The 23,358-nt window shown below is 38.7% G+C and overlaps 1 protein-coding gene across 1 annotated transcript; it reads left to right on the top strand.

Moving 5' to 3' along the window:
- Nucleotides 1–9,913: 9,913 nt before the first annotated feature.
- On the top strand, nt 9,914–10,675 carry LOC125469835. Its single transcript, XM_048567787.1, has 2 exons — nt 9,914–10,014; nt 10,120–10,675. The coding sequence occupies exons 1-2, from the start codon at nt 9,914–9,916 to the stop codon at nt 10,673–10,675; spliced, it is 657 nt and encodes a 218-aa protein (XP_048423744.1).
- Nucleotides 10,676–23,358: the final 12,683 nt, after the last annotated feature.

Raw genomic sequence — 23,358 nt, 5'->3', positions numbered from 1 at the left:
TTATAAGTGGAGGGGATTTTATATGACACACGTGGGAAAAGAGGAAGCTTTGATGCTTCTTCCACGAAATGATCTAAACCGTCTAACGATTGACTGACGACTGCAAGTCTACAATTGAAAATGTGGTCTACAAGGCCGCGTAATAAGGCCGGACAACGGTTCTCTTTCCTTTTTTTCTTTTCTTTTTCCTTTCTTTCTTTCTCATTTTCTCGTTTCTTGTTTGTGCCCTAAAAATTTTATTTTATTTTTTTATTTTTGTGGAGAGAGAAAAGAAAAAAAAATATGAAAGAAGGAGAGAGGAGTAAAAAAAATTATGAAAGGAAAGAGAATCTCCGTACCACTCTAAATAAAAAGACTGAGAACTACCTTCCTTTCCATCTTGAGGTTTACAACAAACAAATAATAAACAAAATGTTAAGAGAATGTGAGGAACACTCAACGCGTGTTTTGCATTCTCCCAACGGTACTTTCAAATTTGTATTCCATGGGTGCGATCAAGCAGAAGGTATACTCCACGCACCTATCGCACCACGAGATATAGTAAAATTGGGGAAATAGGTAAATAGATGGAATCTTTTACCAATTTTCAATTAAACATAATAAAATTGTTATCGTTTTTTTTAACAAATAACATTATTTACACTAAGGGGGAGGCGAAAAATTGTTATCGTTTTGGCTTAAAAGAATGGAGAAAGTCCTCCATAAGCAATGAATCAAATTTTCCTTTTATTAAAAGAGTCAATGAATGTATGTGCATACTTCTTTTTTTTCCAAGTTTTTCATTTACAATGCTATCTGGACCTACAAATACGGAGATGATTGGAATGAATGATGGCGGTGCAAATTTTCGCCGTCTCTTGCTGTGACAAAAATGCATCTATAAAACAATAAACACCTTTGAACAAAGACAGTGGTGGAGCCAGAATTTTAGCTAAGGAGGGGCCTAAAAATCTCACCCTAAAATGCTATTCTGACATAAGAAAAATACAAGTCTGTCGTGTCCTAAGCTACGACCACCATTACTTGGGTTTGGTGTGACGTCTTTCTTGTCATAAAGCAAATTTTAAAATAAAATCCAGTTGTCTCGCCTACTTTATCTCTCTCCCTCTTCTGATCACCTGAGTCATACAAACTCACAGTGACGCTGGTTAATTGCATGGAAGCCACAGCCTCAAATTGAACCCAATGAAAAAAAAATAAGGAAAATATTCTAGTTGGGGCCCTAATCCCATGAAAAGTCTTTGGAAATCAAAGGAATAACTCTAGTTTTTTGCATGAAAAAATAAAATTCAAGGTAGGCCGGAGACCATTTTGGTCCTTTCATGGCTCCGCCCATAAACAAAGACTTCAGCCTCATGCGCCCACAAGGTGGCTGGGGAGGGGGTTAGGCCAATGGATGTCCGATGCCTAAGTTAGTTTCTCTGAAAAGAGTATGTGTTTAAGGCTTTTAGGGGTAACAAAAGCTTACCAAAATTTGGTAAAGATGGAGGTATATATAGGGGAATGGCCAACCATGGTGTTAAGGTTATACCTTACACATGGCGGCATCCTATTGGCCATGGTTTATGGAGAGAATATTCTCAAGATATTAAATAGGAAATAATATTTTGAGATAATGGTTCAAATATCCCCAATTGATTGAAATCGAGATTACTTACTTGAAGGATTTGGGTAATTATCTTTATCTTTAATGATTTGACTTTTCCTTGCCATGGGCAGGTGAGCTGTGGGCAGTCGTATTCAACTACATGGACCTTTAGGGATGCTGAGCTGTGTGTGGGAGTATCTGAAAAGTGTGCCCATTAATGAGGGCAATCTTGTCTTTATTGAGCAAAAGTCCACATGTCGCCTTTAGGATTTTTGGGATTATTTTAGGCTCCACAAATTCCCTCACACCTGCTGGGCTACACGTAGAAAAAGGGCAGTAGGTGTAGAAGTCCCAAGCTGCCTAGTTATGTAGATAGTTATTTCCCAATTTGATGCATATCTCATTCTTTGACTTGGAGATAGACTTTTCTAGGAAAAGGAAACCAATTGCCCCCAATACCTATTTAATTTTGTCTTAAGAAAGGGATTAAATAAATTTGGAGAACAATTTTTATCCCTACAAGGAAGAGAGAAGCCAGAGGAAATTTGTTCCCTCTCCCCTAGCTTTCTTTTTCTCTTACCCTTGCAAAGAGTTATTTCTTGTTGTTCTTCTTCTTCTCCGTGCCGCACCAAGGTAAGAATTTTTTTTTTCATTCTTCTTAATTTTCTAGAGCCTTAGGCTTGAAAATTTGGCTTGGCGAGGGCCAATGAGGTGTGAGAAAAGTGGCAGGGGTGCCACGGTGCTCCAAGGAACAGCTCAGGCTATTGGCAGCACGGCACAGGGACTGGTTGACGTAGGCTAATAACTCATCTAGGCTTGGGCAGAGGTGGCAGACATGCTGGGCATAGAATGACAAAGAAGCCAGCTTGGGTTGGGCCTCTATGGCTATTAGGCATCGGCCCATGCAGGCAAAGGAATAGGGAAAGACCGGTGTGGGCTGGGTCTCTTCTGCTGGCGAGTTGGGCAGAGATGCGTTGGGCCTTGTTGGTCATACACGTGAGTGATGAGGGGTGAGAAGAGGGCTGGGCCCTCCGTGGCTTGGCTCAGATGGTGAATTGGGTCGTGGGGCCTGGCTCTAGTGCGCTGGGCCTAGCTCCAGTGCGCTAGGCTCTGCTGTCCTCCATGCATATATATTTTTTATTTTTCTTCTTGCGAGCTGCCTCTTGAATATTTTTTTTTCTTCATATTTTTTGTAGAAATTTTGAGATGCCTTCCTCCAATCACAAAATTGACGAATATCCTCCACCTTTGTATTGCCAATGTGATTTCTCCGGCAAGGTAGATTACTTCAAAGTTGCTCAGTCCTCTTCGTTGAGAAAAAGACGGACTGCCTCGGAAGGAAGAGGTTAAGCGGACAAAGGATGATGCGTTTGCTAGTCCGATTGCTGTCGTGGAGCCTGCTGTTAATGAAGGTGGAAAAGAAGAGATCTTCCTTACTTGCTAGTGAGTCGTTGGCTAAAAAGAAACCAAAGATTTCTTCTTCTAGTTGTGGGGGCTCGTTTACTGCTAAAAAAACTTGTTATTGATCTAACTTTTTCCGAGGGGAAGAAAAGACTGTTGAGTTTGAGCTATAAAGCCTGCTGCTTTGAAGGTGGTCACGACCATTGCTGAGAAGATTACCCAGCGTAAGGGTTCAATGGTGTCTTCAATGTCTGGGTTTGTATCGAAACGTTCGTCTAGAGCTAAGTCCGGTTTGGCTTCTGATAGGTTCACTGCTATAAAGAATAGGAAGGTGGATTCTGCTGCTAAAGTGGTGCCAGGGCCTTTTTTCCTACCGTTACGACTGATTCATTTGCTGAGAATGAGAAGTCTACTCACATGGTCAATTGTGAAATGTCCACCGAGTTTGTTTCTAAGGAATTTCTTGAGATTTGTGCGTTGTTGAAGGCCCACCTCCTTGAGGACGTCAATGCATGTGCCAAGTTTATTGATAATGTCGGGAAGGTAGTCCGCTCAAACTCTTTTATGAAGCGTCCTACCTACTCGGGAAAGTCCTTCTTGCTTGTAACTATGCAGAAGACTTTAATCTTGGCTACTGTGTCTATGCGCATTGATCATGATGCTACTAAAGATGCTAAGAAGGTCGAAATGGTGTTAACAGCTCAACTTTGCCTAGCTTCCAAAAAAGTTGAGAAACTCGAAACTGAGCCCGCCATTTTGAAGGGTCAGATGTTTCTGCCTTCACTTTTGTGCAGTTACAGAGAAGGAAGTTAGTCGCTTTGCACCTGTGGTCTAAGACCTTGAGCGTGCCAATTCAAAGTTGCGGTCTGCTTGTTTTTCCAAGGACGATGAGCTTATATTCATGCATGGTGAAGTTTCTTATCTTAAGGATGTTGCCAGTAAGCTTGAGGCCAATGAAGTGGATCTGCAAGGTGTGTTGGCGGCTAGCGAGAGCTTGAAGAAGGAACTGGATAAGCTGCAAATGCTCACATTAGGCTTCCTGAGGAAAATGCATGGCTAAAGAATGAAAGGCTCGGTCACGATGTGGCATTTGCTTCTTGTCAGGCCGATTTCTACAAGCTTGGCTATGTAGACCATCTCTAGGTAGGCCGTCATATTATGAGTTTTCTAAGAATGACTTCGGGACTTACTTCATTTCTCTAGTTGATCTGCTTGACTTCTCGTTTAAGGCTTTCTTTGATGGAGCAGCTGAGGTTAGATTATCAAGACAGGGGTGGTTGAGGATGAACTGATGGAAGCTTTGGCTGCTGAGAACGGTGTGGTTGTTGAAGGCATGGCAGTCGAGGAAGTGGTTGCGCATGCTGCCAATAAGTAGTCTTTTCGTTAAAACCTAGGAATTTTCTTCTTTTCCTTTTTGTTCTGCTTTGTTTGAACTTTGTTGGCCTTTAAGACAATTTATCAATTTGCTAGAAATTAAAAATTGCTTTCTTTTCTTTGCTTCATCATCCATGTCTTTTGCAAAACTTTATCGTATGACGAGTGGCGGGGCAAGCTGTTTCGGCGACGCAGTTGATCCCACGTCATCACTTTAGATTTTAGTTTTAGCTTCAGGGCTTTGGGAGCCTTGCTTGCTCATAATGACTTCTAAAATTTTTCCATAGGATAGGCGACTGGGTAAGCTACTTTGATGAAATAGTCAATCCCACGTGGTCACTTTAGGCTGTAGTCTTGGCTTTGACGCTTAAAGAGCTATACTTGCATGAGGTGATATACGAAATTTCTAACTTATAGAGTCGACGGTTAGACGCATGGCTTTCGTAGAAAGCAAACGAGTTTGTGTGACTACTATAGTCGTGAACTTCAGTTTTGGTGGCTTCATGAGCCTTGGCCCTCCCAAGATGAATTGCAAAACTTTTAACTTATAGAGCTGGTGGCCAGACGCATGGCTTTCATAAAAAGCATATGAGTCCACATAATTGCTATAGTTGTGAATCTCGGCTTTGGTGGCTTCACTAGCCTAAGCCCTTCCTGAGCGAATTGCAAAAAGTTTAACTTATAAAGCTGGCGGCCGGACATGTGGCTTTCATAAAAAGCAGACTAGTCTGTGTAGCTATTATAGTTGTACATTTCAGCTTTGGGTCTTATAAAACTTTTAGCCATGGACATTCGGCTGAATGCACTGCTTTTGAATAAGCAGATGGTTCCGTGTAGTCATAGTAGGTGTAAGTCTCGGCTTATAGATTGCCTAAGGCCGCTAACCTTTGGGTCGTCGGCCGGGCGTCTTACTTACAGAAGTAGACGACTCCAGTGACCACTTTAGGCGTTAGCCCTAGCACTCTAAGGTGTTTTAGGCTTGAGTTATGTGTGAAATTGCGACTCACTAGCTTAGCCTGCCGAGGTGTTGGTCCTTTAATCTTTTAAGCTGCGTGCAGCCCACTACGAATCTCTTAGGCAGCAAAGTAACTGATTCTGTAGGTCATTTGATTAGTATTGCAACACTTTAGAGTCGAGTTACGTTCATGAAGATTGCACACATTGGGCAAGCCATTCTGTCACCTAGGTAGGGATCTTGCACCTAGTGTCTCTTCCGATTAGAGACCCGGGCTCCCATAAAATTGAATCTTTCAGTCAGCTAAAACTTTGAGAAAAGGTTATTGTGGCCAATTCTGGGAGTGTCCGGCCTAGGTATTCGAAAGCCTTCAGGGTAATTGAGCAGTCGAAAACTCATCCACATTTGGATATTTAGAAGTTTACCATTTCGGCATGGGATAGCTGACCCATATGGGTGTCGGGAAATTAATTTACCCTATCGCACTGGAGAGCAGACCCAGATGGGTGTCAGGGAATTAGTTTAGCATATCGCACTAAAGAGCTTACCAGATGGGGGTTTTGAGCAGATGTCAAAGGCAACAGTTGAGCCAGGTTTGTGAATGACTTTTTGGATTTTCATTAAGAATAAAGAAATGTATCAATTATGCTAGAAGGTAGAAACTGCATAACAACTAAGATAATCCTCAGCTTGCAAGGTTTTGTTCGTCGAATGGCTTGAGACTTTAAACTTATTTGGATAGGCTTGAACAGGGTTCAGGAGGTGATGGGAGATTTCCCAAGCATTCCTTCATATTGCTACTTCATGAAAGTTGAATGCATCATTTTTCCGGAGCTATCTGCTTAGACCTGGCAAAGATGCCATTAATCCACATCGTCTTCAATGGGGTTCAATGTTGGCTTTCGCTGCTTGCGTAGGTCGTGCAGTTGACTTGTTGAGGTATTCGTCACACCAAATTTCCTTCGTCAGCTCCTCGAGGTACTGTTTTCACTTCAGGCAGCCATAGGTAGTGAGATCCGTTCCTTGGTGGAATGCGCAATACTTTATGTAATCTAGCTAGGTAAGATAACCCTTCATGAGTGGCAATTGTTCGAACCATGGTTCATCTTGAGCTTACGGAGAATTTGGCCAATTGGAACTATGAACTTGGTGAACATTTCAAGCACTAAGTCATCTCTATTTGGAGAACAGTCCATTTGAATGAAAGCACAAATTTGTCGATGCAAATTTTCGCTTTCTCTTGCCTTGACGAAAATACACCTACAAAACAATGAACACCTTTTGATAAAAAACCTAACCCTTACGCGCCCACGAGGTGAGGTGGTTAGGCCAATGGATCTCCGATGCCTAAGTTAGTTTCTCTGAAAATAGTATGTGTTTAGGGCTTTTAGGGGTAGTAAAGCTTACCAAAATTTTGTAGAGATGGAGTTAGATATGGAGGAGTGGCCGGCCCTCACGTCAGGGTTTTACGTTATATATGGTGACATCCTATTGGCCAAGGTTTATGGAGAGAATATTCTCAAGATATTAAATAGGAAATAATATCTTGAGATAATGCTGTAAATATCTCTAATTGATTTAAATAGGGATTACTTACTTGAATGTGTTCAATTGGGAATGTATTAAAGATAGGATTCAGGTAATTAATCCTTATCTTTAATGCTTTGACTTTTCATTGCCATGGCAGGTGAGAGCTGTAGGCAGCCATATTCAGCTGCATAGACCTTCATGGGTGTTGAGCTGTGCGTGCCAATATCTGATAAGCTTACCCATTTAATGAGGGCAATCTTGTCTTTCTTGAGAAAAAGTTTATGTGTCGCCTCTCAAAGTTTTAGGATTATTTTAGGCTCCACAAATGAGCATAAAATCCATCAAGGCAGTTCATTGCTTTGCTTGCAAGGTTTAAATAAGAACTAAAAAAGACATATTTACTTACAAGGAATAAGAATTTGAGTTATTTGATTCCCGAGTTCCTTGTGTAAACTAAAATATGGATAAGGAAATCATTTCATTCTTTAACTTACATTTGGGGAATAAAAAAAGTGTAAGTTTTCCTATAAAGTTCGTAATTTTTTTTTTAAGGGACCAATTGGTGGCTCCGTAATTAAACACCCAAAAATAAGAAATCGGGTCAACAAGGAGTTGCTAGTTGTTCGGAATCTCTTTCCTTATTCTTTTATTCTTAAGTTTTCCAATTATTTATTTTCTTATTTTTGTTAATAAACATGCCTTAAGAATACAAATAGTATCTACGATGAAAAGGATAGTGGTTTACCTCTATTTCATATTTTATTTTTGTTTACCCCTCGAAATCTTTCCATTACAAATAGTATCAACGATGAAAGGCGGGTAGTAGTTTACCCCTTTCATATTTTATTTTCTATTCCATTTGCCCTTGGAAAATAAGTCTCTTATTTCCATTACATACTCAGAAGCTTTTTATTTTATATATATTGTGGAGCTAAAAATAATCAAGAGATCGTACGTGAATTTTTGGGCAGAAAGGACAAAATTACCCTTGAGGAGCATCGAAATTCCCATGCGCGAGCAATGGACAATCATCCTACAATCAAGTCAAAAGTGTTTGAATCCATCTTCTTCACAAGGTAACCCCCAAAACATTCCTTTTAAATTATGTTAATTAGCTAATTAATAGATTTATTACCTAATTAATCTATTAATGGCTAATTAAACTAGGAATTAACTACAAAATACACTAAAAAACACCACAAAGGGCCGGCCACCTTCTCCCCCAATGCCCTATATATACTACCCCATTTTCTCTAAAAACCTAGGTCTACACTCTTGCTAAATACTCAAAATTCTCCAAACACTTTTTCTCTCTAAATTCTAACTTTGGCATTGGAGGTTCTTCAGCCAAAGCCCCCCATTCATCGTGGTCGTGTGAGGCTCTTGGCCTTGACCTAAGTTGTTATTTGTTTTGTAGGTGCAATTTTGTCCAAGAACAAGGAGGAAGAAATTTGCATCCACAAATTGGTGCTTTCATTGAGAGTTGAGTCCCACACTTGTAGAAGACTCTCACATCCAAGGTTTTTCTCTTTTTCTTGTCCATTTGTAGATTTTTCGTACATTTTTATTATTAGAATTTTTTTTATTTGCAAAAATTCTTTGATAAAACGTAAAAGAGAAGTACAATGACTAGAAATTTAGAAAATTCAAAGAGTGAAAATTCCAATATTCAAGAGATGGGACCGTGACAATCCACGAGGCTAAATGTGACAATAAGTGGTACGACACCACCACCACGAGTTTCTACCAAGGGAACCATCGCGGTGGCTACCACGGTAGCACTCGCGGCGAGGTCCATGGTGTCACCACCACAGCCTGAGCTGTGCCATCCAAGGCTCACAACACCAAGGTCACAGCCCAAGCCAAGTCACTCCATGCCCAACGTGAGCCCAACGCGTTGCCAAGCCGAGCCCAAGCCTCGCACCTGCGTGTGCTGCAGGCCGAGCAGCCCATTCATGTGGCTCAGCCTGCTCTTGTGGTCCAGTATGCTCCCGTCGAGCAACCCACTCTCGTGGCCCAGCCTGCTCCCGTGGCCCAACCTGTTTTTGTGGCCTAGCCTGCTCCCATTAAGCAGCCTACTTTCTTGGCCCAGCCTGCTCATGTGGCATTCTAAGCAGCCTAAATTGGTCCAAGATTGGTTCAACCGTCTCGATTTCAAATTTCTGGGCTTACGATTGAACCGGGGGCATTTTTACCACGTTTCTCCGCGGATTTGACATTTCCCAATTCAAATCTCGCGCCCGAAGCCTACTACACTTCCATTGGCACATTCATTCCAAGCTCTTCCAATCCAAATGGCGAACAACACTTGTCTCGACAAGTCATAGAGTTGACAAGCACCCCTTGCACAACAGACAACCTTGGTGAATCAACTTTTGTAACGCACCGAGATCCAATGTGCCACGAACGAGGTGTCCCGAAGTAAGACAATGGCAGACGAATCTCTCTACCAGCGTCCCCGCAAGCAGCCCATTAACCAACCATGATCAAATTGTTCTGGCAGTTTACGCTTCCGCCTGGGTCTTTGGGATAGCATATACTTTCGTATTAGCGCGCGAATGAGCGTGCATTCCCGATCAACCCCACGGACAAGCATGCGTTCACGGTTGAGGTCACACTCCGATTATCAACATGGACAACCTTTCAGGGAAAGTGTTTATTCACAGCTAGGCTCGCAAGGAGTATTCTCCACCTCACATCAAAGTAGGTAGCACGACAAAAGGAGAGAAGCATTCACTCAATCTGATTCAAGTTCAACCGGCAGCCTGCGAGCAGCCTGTTCACCTGCTGGGAACATGCCACATACACTGCAGCTGCGACATAGATGAGTCAAGCATAGGGAAAAACAACCCAAACCCATAGGTCATGACCGGGAGCAGCCAAAAATTCCACTGCCCTAGCATAAGCAAATTCAAGAAGAAGTTGAGAGGCTCCTAACTGAACGATTGCGCAATTTCTAACGTAACGAGGCTGCTGACGAGGCACTTCAATGAGACATGACCAGCATAAGCATTTCACCATTCACGAATGAGATCGAGTAGATAAATCCACCTCGCGGGTTCACTATGCCTCACTTCACTCCGTACAAGAGAGATGAAGATCTGGATCGACATCTCAAGCACTACCGCAGTACCATGATCCTCTACAGGAACAACGACGCGCTTATGTGCAAAATTTTTGCCACAACTTTACAAGGCGATACGCAAGATTAGTTTCACACTCTACTGCCGCAGTCAATTTGGAGTTTCAATGAACTTTCCTTTGTTTTCAGTAAAGAGTATTCGTCTAACCGCTCAATCAAAAGGACATCCGACCATCTTTTCAACATCGAAAAAGACCCTTGGGAGATAATTCATGACTATGTCAATAAGTTCAATGCAGAGAAAACCAAGATTGTTGGCTGCAACAAGGACATAGCAACGATAGCATTCAGAAATGGGCTTCTCACCGAACATCCTTTATTCAGAAAACTGATCATGGGAGAAGAACTGACCCTAACAGCTTCATATGCTTTGGCAGAAAAACATGCATTATGGGACACGGCAAAGCAGTCTAACAAAAATGAGTCGGAAAAGAAGCACATGGAATGTTCTCCGACCAAAGAAGACTCAACACCTAAAGCATTCACCAAGTTCATAATTCCAATCGGCCAAATTCACCGCAAGCTCAAGAACGAACCTTGGTTTGAACTGCCACCACCCATGAAAGGCGATCTTACCAGGCTAGATCATACAAAGTATTGCTCATTCCATCAAGGACTAGGCCACACTACCAACGGCTGCCTGAAATGGAAGCAATACCTTGAGAAGCTGAAAAATAAGGGCTAATACAACGAGTATCTTGACAGGTCAATGAAACGGCCTACACAAGTAGGGGAAGTCTCTATCACCCCTTGAACCCCGTTTGGGCTTTTCTAAATAAGTTCGAAGTCTCAAGCAGCTCGACAAACAAGGCCTCGCAAGCCGAAGATTATCCAGATTGTTACGCAGTTTCTACACAGTTTTCTTTATTCTCAATGAAGATTCAAGAAGTTACTCATAAGCCTGGCTCAACTGCTATCTACAACAACTGCTTAAAACCCTTTCTGGGTCTGCTCTCTGGTGCGAGAGGATAAACTAATTGATCTCCAGTGCGAGAGTGTAAACCAATTTCCTGACATCCATATAGGTTTACTTTCCAGTGCGAGAGGATAAACTAATTGCTCTCTAGTGTGAGAGGGTAAACTAATTACTCTCCAATGCGAGAGGGTAAACTAATTCCTTGACACCCATCTGGTAAGCTCTCTAGTGTGAGAAGGCCACATAGCTCAAAAGATCAAATTCTTGAGATCAACTAGGCAGCAAATAGTCAGAGGGCAGCAACCACTTTTGCACTTAACAGTTCGCTTATCCGACACTTCATGTTCAATAGCTCCGATCTTGGCAACTTCATCCTTAACTGCTCCATCTACGGTAGTTGAGAAATCAAACTCAAGCAATTTCCTCATTTTTGGCAAGCAGCCCAAACCGTTGTCCATGCGTCGCCACTTCCTCAGACCATGTCGAGCCAATCCTTGACTTCAATTAAGCCAAGCAGCACAAGCAATGGCCCATACGACACCACCTCTTTGGCTTATGCCAAGTCGACTCCTGGCCTCTGCCAGCCGACATGCTGCACCACCCCAACGGCTGCCCCGTGGTAGCACTTCCCAAGAAAAAAAAAAAAAAGAATTAAGTTTTTCTTACATCGGTGCAGCACAAAGAAGACAATGAAATCAATGGAAGACGATTCTTTGCACAGGCAAGCAAAGAAGAGTGCTAGAGGATGGGGAACAAATATCCTCTAGTTTTCTCTCTTTCTTGTAGGGATAAATAATTGCCCTCCGAAGTTGATTTAATCCCCTACTTAAGGTAGGCTTAAATAGGCTTTGAAGGTGATTTATTTCCCTTTCTGAGAATAATGTAATTCCAAGTCCAATAGAGAATCTGCATCAAAATTGGAGATCTCTACACCTGCTGCCCTTTCCTATGAGCAGCCTAGTAGGTATGGGGGCATTTGTGGAGCCAAAAATAATCAAGAGATGACATGTGGATATTTGGGCGGAAAGGACAAAACCTATTTCTTCCATCTTCTCCAGAAGGTAACTCCCAAAACATTCCTTTTAAATTATGTTAATTAGCTAATTAATAGATTTATTACCTAGTTAATCTATTAATGGCTAATCAAACTGCCAATTAACTACAAAATACACTCAAAAACACCACAAAGGGCCAACCACCTTCTCCCCCCATGCCCTATATATACTACCCCATTTTCTCTAAAAACCTAGGTCTACACTCTTGCTAAATACTCAAAACTCTCCAAACACTTTTTCTCTCTAAATTCTAACTTTGGCATTGGAGGTTCTTCGGCCAAAGCCCCCTATTCATCGTGGGCGCGTGAGGCTCTTGGCCTTGACCTAAGTTGTTATTTTTTTTGTAGGTGCAATTTTGTCCAAGAACAAGGAGGAAAAAATATGCATCCACACACACACACACACACACACACACACACACACACACATATATATATATATATATATTTTTTTTTTTTTTGTTTTAACCAGACCGTAGTAGGAATGTCTGGTTAATAGATACTAGCATATGGGCACACACAAAGTATTTAAGAAAAAATTTATTTTTGTTTTTGAAATGGATGGAGAGAGGAAGAGACTGATAGAGAAGGAGGGAGTGGGAAGTTTTTTTTTTATATTTTTTTTATTTTTTAAATTAGAGATATGTTAGGATTACATGTAGGTGAGGTTTTGAAAAAAAAAAAAGCAGCAAAATTTGGTTGTGTGAAATTACATTTCTACCCCATATTTCTTATTCATGTTCTATTTTAATTAAAGGGTTAAACTGACAATTTCATAGGATTTTGATTGATAATGAGTGTTTTATTAATTAGTAGAGATAAGGTGTTGTTTAATAATCTAAAAACTAGGAATGTTTGGTTTGTTAAATTCAAAAATCAAGCGCCTAATCAAAATTCAATTTTCTTTCTACTAATAGATATAATGGTTTAAATTGGATTTATTTTTCTTTCTAATAATGGGTATAATGGTTTGAATTGGAGGAGTGACAAGTAATTGACCAAAACTTATGAGCATAAATGACGCGCACCGACCATCTTTGGTCAAAGCAAAGGAAGTTAAGAAATGCTAGCTGACTTGCATTTTTTTCAAGTGGTTTTTGCCAAATTTTAAAACATCGTATTTACACATATCAATTTGTCATATGGTAGGAATTGGGATACATAACGTTTGCTCCATTTTCTTTTTAAAATAATTGTGGATAAAATTGTAAATATTTATGTGGATAGTATTGGTGGCTCGACATATAAGTATATATGGAGACCAACTAATAATGATAACTTTACTGTGAAGTCTATCTATGTGTTGGACCTAGGCGCCCAAGTGGCAGTGGAACTTTACCTCAAAGTTGCATCTTCCTCGTAAAGTGCTCTCTTTTCTTTGTCTTTGTGTTGCTATACAAATTAGCTACGGATCCTTCATGTGGCATATGTGATGATGATTTTGAATCAATTATTTCTTTAGACTGCTCTTTTGCTGCCAAGGTTTGGAGAAGTTTCCCTGTTCCTGATCAATGTTTACTGATGCATGCACTACTAATTGCTTCTAAAATAATCTCGCTTCCAAAATGTTAGTCTTGGATAATTTGGAATGGAGAATTATTTTTGGCATCACTTGCTGGTTCTTGTGGCATTGCGAAACAAAAGTATTTTTGAACATGATTTTGCTCTCCCTAAAAGTAGGGATAAAAACCCTTAAAAATACTTGCAAGAGAATAAAGTAGTTGTAGTATAAACGGCTTAAGCAAGATCGTTTCCACAAGAATTATTTAAAATAATTTCTGCAAAAGCAAAATCTTAATTAATTATTTGAAAACAAAATTTGGAAAAAATTGATTTTATTACCTGAAATATTAAAAACAAAATTTAAATTAAAACAATTAAAGAAATTAGCAAAATAAAGGAAACAAAAGAAAACGGTTTTGCAAATTAAAGTTGTGAACGTACTAGGGTTCCGATGTCACTTAACAGTCCTATGTAGTTTTACTAATTACTTATGAATTATACATGCAACTTTGAAGGTTAGGTTTTCCTGATGCATATTCAATTTGTGGCAGTCAAGTTAGAATGTATATCAAACATGCAATCCATCTGTAGTATTCAGATCAAATATAAACATGCATGACTCATTACGCTTTGTGAAAATCCTTTGAAAAACCATGTAACCCCAAAGACGTGGCATTCGCTATAGGTGAACTTACAACTATCAATCACAAGAAGCAATACTTAATCCTCCGGTGGCTTTCCGACCGAATTGCATCCGATTACTTATCTAAACATCTTAATGGTAGCTAAGCATTAAGATATAACACAATGATTAATAATTCAAAGTATGCATGCATAACATAATAAACAATTAAATAAAGACTACATATTCATGCTAAAGTTCAAGGCATCACCCTAATGGCTAGAAAGTCTTATTTATACTACTACAAAATAAAATCCTACCTAGAAAAAGTCTTCTAAAAACTAGGAAACATAATAGAATAATAGAATAAGATAACTAGGAAATAAAAGGTTTCCTATTTAACCTGAAATTCAAACTGCAGAGAAAATCTATCTTTTGACCAACCAAATCAACTCTGATTTGGCCCCAAATGGTCTCTTTTTAAACCTTGAGACGTCCCTAACAAATCCTCAGAAGGAGTCTTCCTCAAAATATGCCATCTTGACCTTCAAAGTACCCAAAATGTCCAGAAACGTCAATCTGGGAATGCTGCGCACTGTGCCTTCGTTTCTTCACCACAGTCAAACGGCTTGGTAGAAAAATTTTGAGACAATCATCTTGAAACACTCACGAGCATCCTCCAATTGGAATCACTCTAAAATTCATCCGTTTGGTCATTTTTTGCTTAAGAAAAATTCAAATGTCCTATATTAAAAAAATAAAAAATAAAATTTAACAAAGTATCAAAATTCTACCAAAATAACCAATAAATTATAACTAAGATTAGGGTAAAATATAAAGTATAATATCAACTCATCACATCACTTGCAGGTTCTTGTGGCATTGCAAAACAAAAGTATTTTTGAACATGACTTTGCTCTCCTTGATGCTCCCAAATTTGTTATTATTACCTACTTGAAAGATTGGCTTCGGGCGAAGATGGTTTCTTCCATAAAACCCCTTTGAACACATGCTTTTCTTCATTAGGAACCATCTCCTGAGGGTTGGGTAAAGCTTAATGTTGGAGCTGGCATTGTCCTCAGAAACTCATCGCAGTCATAGGTTTCTGGCTCTTCTATAATCTTGGACGAGGTGAGATTCTAAGTGCTAAAGTTTTGGGTGTTTTTATTGAGCTGCAACTTGCATGGAATAATGAAATTAAGAAGATTTAGGTGGAATTAGATTCTGCACTTGCAGTACAATTGATTTCAAATGCAAAAGTGGATAGTCACCTTCTAGAAAGTTTAGTACTGAATTATCGTTCTCTTATGCACCAAAGTTGGTCTTGTGAAACTTGTCATATCTACCGTGAAAATAATTTTGTTGCTGATGATTTGGCTCGTTTGGGTTTGTCATGTAGTTTGGGTCCAATTTTTTAGCAAGCTCCTTCTTTTTGTCGTCGGTTACTAGTTGCAAATATAGTTAGGGTCTCATGGCCTTGTGATATTCTTATGTAATCTTCCTTTTCGTCTGGGCTTTTGCCTTTTGTCAACAAATAAAATAAAAAAATAAAAAAATAAATCTTTAAGCAATTTGTCATATCAACTTTTTTTTTTTTTTTGGTCAAATGATAGATTTGTTAGATTAGGAAGCCAATGAGGTTCGAACCCACATCGTGGTGCAAAGGCAACCCTCCTGAAATCATTAATTTTTCATATACCTTTAACTCCATTAAATGTTTCATCCAAAGTAAATCGTGTGTCTTGCATGTGAATTGTATTTATGATTATTTATGACATTTTTACTCTACTCCCTTTCTAAAAAGTTGTGCTCCAAGAAACAAATATATAAGGTTTCTACAAACTAAAAAAATGAAGATTATTATTTAATGGAATAATATTTTTTATTCTAAACAAAAATGAAACTTAAAAAAATGACGTGATATAATTTTGATCGAGTTTCTCTCAAATAGTGTAGTCCTCAAAACATATATTACATATTTTTGAAGTATAGTTGTCCTCTCAAACAATGGTAAATATCATACTTACATTGTTTTTACAAAGTTATTGCTCATGGTAAACAATAAAATGAAAATGAGGTCAAATGTCCAAAAATAACCTTAAACACAAGTCACGTGCAAGTATTTTGGATGGGATCGTCAAGGTGTTAGGATTAGGGGTGGGCAAACGGGTTCTGTACCCGCAGGTCGGGGCAGGTACCAGCAGTTTGAGGCAGGTACAAAATTTCAAAACACAAAACGGGACGAGGTGGGTTCAAAAATAGGAAGGAAAGGGCCCCCGGCCTGGCCTGTTTCTAGCTTGAGAAAATTGGATGGGGTTTAATGTTTGTTAAATCCCACTCTTCACCGTTGATAGCAATATTTTTATCTCACAGACTGAGTCCTTCAGTCTTCTATTCTCCGTTCATTCACGACTCGAGATCGAGTCGAGTCCTCGACAGCAACCATTCATTAACAACCAACATCTCAGACTCCACATCCCTCGACTCCGTCTTCGCCTCCCTCTTTCTGGCAAAATGCGAGTGGCGGTAACCATCAACAACCACCATCACCATCATCTCTCTGAATTGAGACCACCACCGTCATCTTCTGGATCTAGGGATTTATGGTTATCTGAAATCTCTGATTCTCTTTGATCAAATTTTGGATTTGAGAGTTAGGGTTTTCTACAATCTCTTAGTCTATTCAGCAGTTCTTCATACCCCAAACACAATCAACAAATTTTCCTTCGTAGAAATTGGGAATTTGGGAATTTGGAATTTAGGGATTTAGGGTTCAAAAATTCATACCATACCTACTGGGCATTCCATTATGTTTGAAATTTGAATTGGGAATTAATGTATTGTTCAAACTTGTAGACTTGTTGTATAGCACTGAATGAGAATTTATTTATTGTCCAAATCTACAAATGTACAACATCTTGCTACGATATTCAAGTGTTCAGCAACTTGTGCAAAGTTAGAGATTCTGTTTACAAGGCTCAAAGTTTTGAATTTCCAAAAAGCTATATGGTTTCTCTTCCCAGTCCCTCCTCATTTTGTTTCTTGTTTGGCATCTCTTTGCAGATGTTTACATGAATCAATTGGTGATTAATCTCAATCCACATAAATTTTTGTCCATATGACAAAATGGAAAAGCTCTATAAGTTCATTTGACATTTAAAAATAATATCCTTGTTTCTTCTACTCATTATTTGACACAGAGATTTTACTTACACATTAAGCTAAATAATTAATTATTCTGAAAACGCAAACTCTTTCTTCCCCTTTTTACCCTTAATAAATATGATTAGTGAAAATGAAATATAAACCCAATTTTTTGTTTTCTATGTTTCTCGTTCCTTCCACTTCTTCTAGGTTGCCATGGTTTTTCTAGTCGGAGAATTTCATTTAACAATCACCACATTCATTATTCAACGCCAAATTTACAAGCATAAAATAACGTGTATGAAAATTCATTGGTCATATCAATGATAAAGGATTGATGGGCCTAGTCATTCGCCACGGCGGCTGCTCAGAGAAAAGTGCAGAGAAGAGAAGTTGGGAAAGAAGACGATGATGAAGAGACGACGACGGTGATCCTATTGGATAGTTCTCATTATCCACACGATAGGCATGGACTGTAGATATGGTGGGGAAAGAGGGATATGGTCGGCTATGACTCTGTCGCAGCTTGTGGGGTACGCCGGATGTGGAAGGGGAAGGGTCTGTCACTATATGTATTAAGTTTTGAAAATGCAAAAGATGTGAGGTTGGGCATAGATGAGAGATCGGGCTGCTGATGTGTTGGAAATTTTCCCAAAAGCCAATTATAAGAAGATACTTTACAAACATTTAACATAAAACTAATCTAGTTTAATGTAAGAGCAAAGATTATTGTTAAATCTTTCTCATTAAATGTTATACGTTTAATGCTAAGTCCAATGAATATGTAATTAAGAGAACGTGATATAAAGAAGTCAAATTCATGAGACCTTTCTCTTTCATACACATATCCTAATCGCTCCTAATCAATTGGGCATTGACGATCCAAGCAGATTAGTACATGCTAAGTCTTCTCTCCCAAGAGAATGGTTGGTCTCGGGTCATTAGTGCGAATGACACCAAGACAAGTATGTAGGTGCTCAATAGAGAGTGAGTCCATTGAACGCAATCAATAAGGAGTTCTCATACTTGTGTCACATGAGAACTCATGGTTAGAATAGTGCAAAATAGTCTACTGAGACATCATATTTTCTTGTGGTTAGGCCCCTTGTCTTAGGTTGTGTTAAAGGCATTCCATTTGAGGTGTCCACGGAATAGTTGGGCCTATGCTACTTTATCACGTGGGCTTGTGAATATACAACAAGAGATCTCTAAACTTCAAATGGTTGAGGGAGAATACTCTATGATATGATTAAGAATCTCTGGCCAAAGTATGAATGAGATTTAGGAAGACGTTCCAAATCACATTCAAGGTAATCATATAGACAAGCAAATTACACTGGATAATAAACATAACATAAACTATCAACTAAAATGTGATCAAGAGTATTGAATTGGAGAAAGACCGTATTGCATTGTCATCCCAAACTGAATAAGTTCTCCAACCTTTTCTGATTGGCTTGGGTAGCCATGACATACTATTAGGTGTCATTCATGTTTTGTATAAGCCTTGAAGATGTATAATCACTGAAGGGAGAATTGAAAGTAAGTTTTAATTCATAATTGATTAGAACTAGTTATAATAGCCCACTGCCTCACTAAAAGGAACTTAATGGATCACACATCGTGTAAGGTAGTGATTGAAGGATATCATGAAGATGAGTAAGGACAATTCAATAGTTTACTTGTATATGGCAAGGATACATTAAGGGAAGTGTTATTGGCACTCGAAAAATCTCATTCTACACTCCTCACAAGTGTATTTTTCTTTCCAAATATACAAAGTTTAGAGTGTAGAATGAAATTTTTGGAATGCCAATAACAATTCCCTTAATTAATATGTTAATTAATCATATGAAAGGTTTGTATCGGGCTTTAAGTAAATTTTGGCTTCGGGGCCCAAATAGGTTTCGGCCCATAAGTCCCATTGAGTTTAAGTTGTATGACAAGTAAAACAAAATGAGAACTAACCCCAACGCAAACACTATGGCCGGCCATGCTAGAGGAAGAGTGAGGTTAGTCCTTATTACGATTATGTCACTCAATGTAAGGGACTATATAAGTGACTTTATAACCTCACCCTTTATTAGGGTTTCAAGAGGCAAAAGAGAGAAAACACTTATCTCTCTTTTCTTCAAAGAGGCCGGCCATCGTGGTAACACATTGCAAGCATTTTGTTCTTCGATGGTCACTCATCTTCTTCCTCAACCATCTTTGGTGTCAACATTTAAAGGCCCTATCTTTTGCGGGCTTTTGGAGAATCATTTCTTCCATCCAAATCCAAGAAGACGTGGAGCCAAGAAGCAAAGTTCATCCATCCATGCCCATGGAGCCAAAAAGCATGAAGAACATATTTTGTTAAGCAAAGAGGTGCTTCAAAGGTATAATAAACATCAACTCACTTTGTTCTTTGAGTTGAGTCTTAGTTCACCACCACTACTAGGCTTTGAATTTCATGGTTTAAGTTTTGTTTTAGAGTGCATACAAGAATTCTTCCACAATTTAATTGTTAAATGCATGTATTATGTTGCTCATTGAGCTTAGTTTATCTAAAATTTTCCTTCATACTGTCCACGGAGTAAATGAAAGAAATGCTAGGGTCGGGGAAGAGTAAAAGAGATAGGTGGTGGGCGCATAAAATCTTTTATTTTTTTTGGTAAAGTTCTGTTCAGTGTTATGCAAGAAAGATAAAAATTGTGTTTTAGAAGGTTAATTACACTAACATCCCCTGAGGTTTTTCGAGTTTTCATAAAATTTCCTCAGGTTTGAAACATTACACTAACACCCCTTAAGGTTTTAGTTCATTTTCACAAATACCCATTTGGTCGAAGATTTGTATATAAAAGGACAATTTGCCCTTATAATTAATTACTTAACATAATAAAGAACTTTTATTAAAAAAAAAAAATTAAATAAACAATTACGCAGAACATTAAAAAATAAAAATAAATGATAAATCGGAATCCAAACATCTAACTTATGTTTGTTTTTCCACTTCTGTCACTAAAATGCACTCGGCCCTAAAAACCATTCCCCTCATTTCTAGCAACCCGGTCCCGATCTTCTTCTTGGTTGAACAATCCCTAAGCTTTGAACAAAAGAGAAGGCGATGTTCACGGGTAGATTTCCTAGAAAGTATGAAATTAAGATAAATAGAGCAAAAAAAAGATGATGATGTCGATGAAAAAATTTCAGAACAAAAGAGATGGCGATGTCATTAAAGGCACTGCAAAACATGGACATAGGCGGTAGCGGATAATTGACTGTGCTCTCGAGTTTTGTGAAGAAAATCGATTCTTTTTCGTCTTCGTCTGGACCGTTTAACCTCTCAGTACATGTAAATGTTATTGGACAATATTTTATTTGTTCTCTTAGAAGAATTCTTATAATTGAAAATAGATCGAATAATTTGTTAGTGCAGTTGAAGTTCAAGAAAACACATTCAATGATGATGGAGGGATTCTATCAGTTTTTAATTTTTTTTTTCTTAATGTTTAATGTAACTTTTAATTTGATTTTCTTTGTCTTATTTATTTATAAAGTTTATTATTTTGTTAAGTAATTACTATAAGGGTAAATTTGTCTTTTTATTGACAGATTTTTGATAAGAGAGATTAAAACCTTAAAGGGTGTTAATGTAATGTTTCAAGTCTGAGGGAGTTATGTGAAAACTTAAAAAAACCTCAAATGGTGTTAGGGTAATTAACCCGTTTTTAAATCATTTATTTTAATGTTGAAGTGGTAGCCGAGTTCCCAAGTCAAATGATAAGTGAGAAAAGTAAATAAAGAAGATAACTAGCATTCCTCAATAATTTTGTGTAGTCAACCTATAATTTAGGAGGATTTTAAAAGACTTTAAAGTAATAGATTTGATAGAATTTGAAAACTCCTACAAATTCCATATAGATTTTTAAGGATTTCTGTTGATTTGGTTTATGATTTTGGTGGATTTTTAAGGTAATGGAGATGGTAACCCAACAGACAACCGAAAGCAACCATTTATCTTCACCACTTCTACCCTCTAACCGTTATCGCCACCTATGGGAAATTCACCATTACGCACCAAGCCTCTGTTCGACTTTCTGATAAAAAAAATTACAAATGGTGAAATCAACACCATCATTCCATAAAATTAGAAAGAAAAAAAAAGAACTCAGAAAAATCCCCAAAAATCAGTGGAAAAAAAGGATAAAGAGCAAGAATTGATAGTTGCACAAGAAAAAAATGAAGATGTGAAAATTGGGACCCAGCAACACTAACGGGAGTGTCAAAATGATAATCATATATGTAGACAAGATCAGATTGATCATATATTATTGAACATTGACTATTGTGAAATGATTACCATCGTTTTCAAATGCCCTTTGTCTGGAAATGAAGGATTTTGGCTGTAAATATATGGAGACTATAAAAATTACCATTTGCATGACTAAGATTAGCTCGACAGAAGGTATTTCGTCGGGTAATTCCACTTCGCTCAACGAAATATAACTCCTAGTTGCGAAAACGTGGTCAATGCCTTGGTATTTTTAGAGGCTTTACGTGAGGGAGCAATTTGGTGGGGCAAGTCCCAGGTCGTTGGGCAAACATTTGGCGCTAAGGGTGAAAAAAATGGTACGAAACCAATCAAATCTTTCCCAACGAACTTTTAAAGTTCCGTCGTGCAAAAGGCTTTATTAGGTCTTAGCCTTAATTAGGTTTCAGGGTTTTAGGGTTTCAGGGTTTAGGGTTTACAGTGACCAACCTTTCCCAACAAACTTCCATCAAACTACCATGGCTATTTGCTTCAATTATGGAGGTTTAGGGAGTAGTATTGGTGGTAAAAATCAAAGGAAGGAGTGGAAGCCAAATGTGGGGGTTCGCAGAGCTCAACTATAAGATTTGTCATGGTAATATTAGAACTAGTAGTTGGAAAGGATATAAGGATCACTATGTGGAATACTTGAGTAATTTCTTTTGGCGAAGAAGGTGACGACGAAAAGTTACTTGGATGACTTGCATGTGGTCCATGAAGAGGATATCACCGTGTTGACCCTAAAAATTACAAAGCTACGTGGCGCGCAGGCCGAGTAAGTAATAAGCTAACTACGTCCTTTGGTTGAATGCGGGGCGTACCAACTCGTCGGCCGAGGAGTAAAATTTGTTGATGTTGCGTTGAGTGCATTGCTGACCTCTTGATCTTGCGATTGCGGCCTAGGAAGGAACAAATCTCGGCCTTTTGGTTCTCGAGCCTGAAGACAAGGCTGCTAGTTCTACGAAGTTCACGAATCATCTGCGTTGGATTCGGTCACGGTGATTATATTCGTGAGAGTATAAGCACGTCGAATTGACACCAGACTATATGGACACAAGTATTCAAAGGTAATGTGTGTCTTGATGGTAAATGTGATTCGGCCCTTAGAATGCCGAACTCCGAAACTCACTTAGGAGTATCCAATCACAAAACCACTCGGCGTTTAATGCGCCAAATGTCGTAACTCGTAACACCTTACTTCTATTAGGATTTTGAATTCAACCTCTTACTAGGCCACATTCACTTCCACTTTCCGGTATCCTTATCTGGCCGAGAATCCTTACTGCATCAAGACTTAACCACTTCATTCATCTGCTTCGCAATAGGGCCCACCTACTTCCTATTCATCTGGAATATTCTTTTCCAAACAGGGCTTGGCCGACTTTTAGTTAGGTGGCCCATGAACTAGCTAGTTTGTAGAAATCCTTGAATAGAGCTTCTGGGCCGAGAACAATTTCATACTCGGCCGAACCCAATAATTTTAGGTCCAAACACACTGTCATGATAAAAAATATCCCCAACAAACGCCACCTTCAATCCCTACCGTTGGATTAATCTACATAACTACTTTATAAACACCCCTTCTTTCTGCATTTTTTTGCTCGCTCAAATCCACTGTTCTGGCAAAGTCTAATTCCTCTAAAAAAATTTAAAATTTCTCTTTTTTTTCTCAGTCCTTTTTTGTAATGAATCCCAAACTTCAAACCCTATAGCTACAAAATTAATTTCAATAATCCAATTGTCAAAAATGTTTGCATATACTTTGAGATATTCTATGCCAAAAATGACAAAAAAGAAAGTTCAAAGATTAGGTAACAGACAAAATTATTCGACGGTTA

The sequence above is a fragment of a genome, unplaced genomic scaffold (genome assembly GCF_019419815.1).
Source record: "Pyrus x bretschneideri cultivar Hongxiangsu unplaced genomic scaffold, Pyrus_bretschneideri_v1 Contig46, whole genome shotgun sequence".
Taxonomy (NCBI): Eukaryota; Viridiplantae; Streptophyta; class Magnoliopsida; order Rosales; family Rosaceae; genus Pyrus; species Pyrus x bretschneideri.
The sequence above is the reverse complement of the archived record's forward strand: the minus strand, read 5'-3'. Positions and strand labels throughout refer to the sequence as shown.

What these genes read in the sequence shown, in the direction of transcription:
- LOC125469835 (XM_048567787.1), top strand. Translation starts at nt 9,914, where the DNA reads ATGCCTCACTTCACTCCGTACAAGAGAGATGAAGATCTGGATCGACAT. An exon ending in AGGAACAACGACGCGCTTAT is followed by an intron (nt 10,015 to 10,119) that starts GTGCAAAATTTT and finishes CTTTGTTTTCAG; the next exon opens with TAAAGAGTATTCGTCTAACC.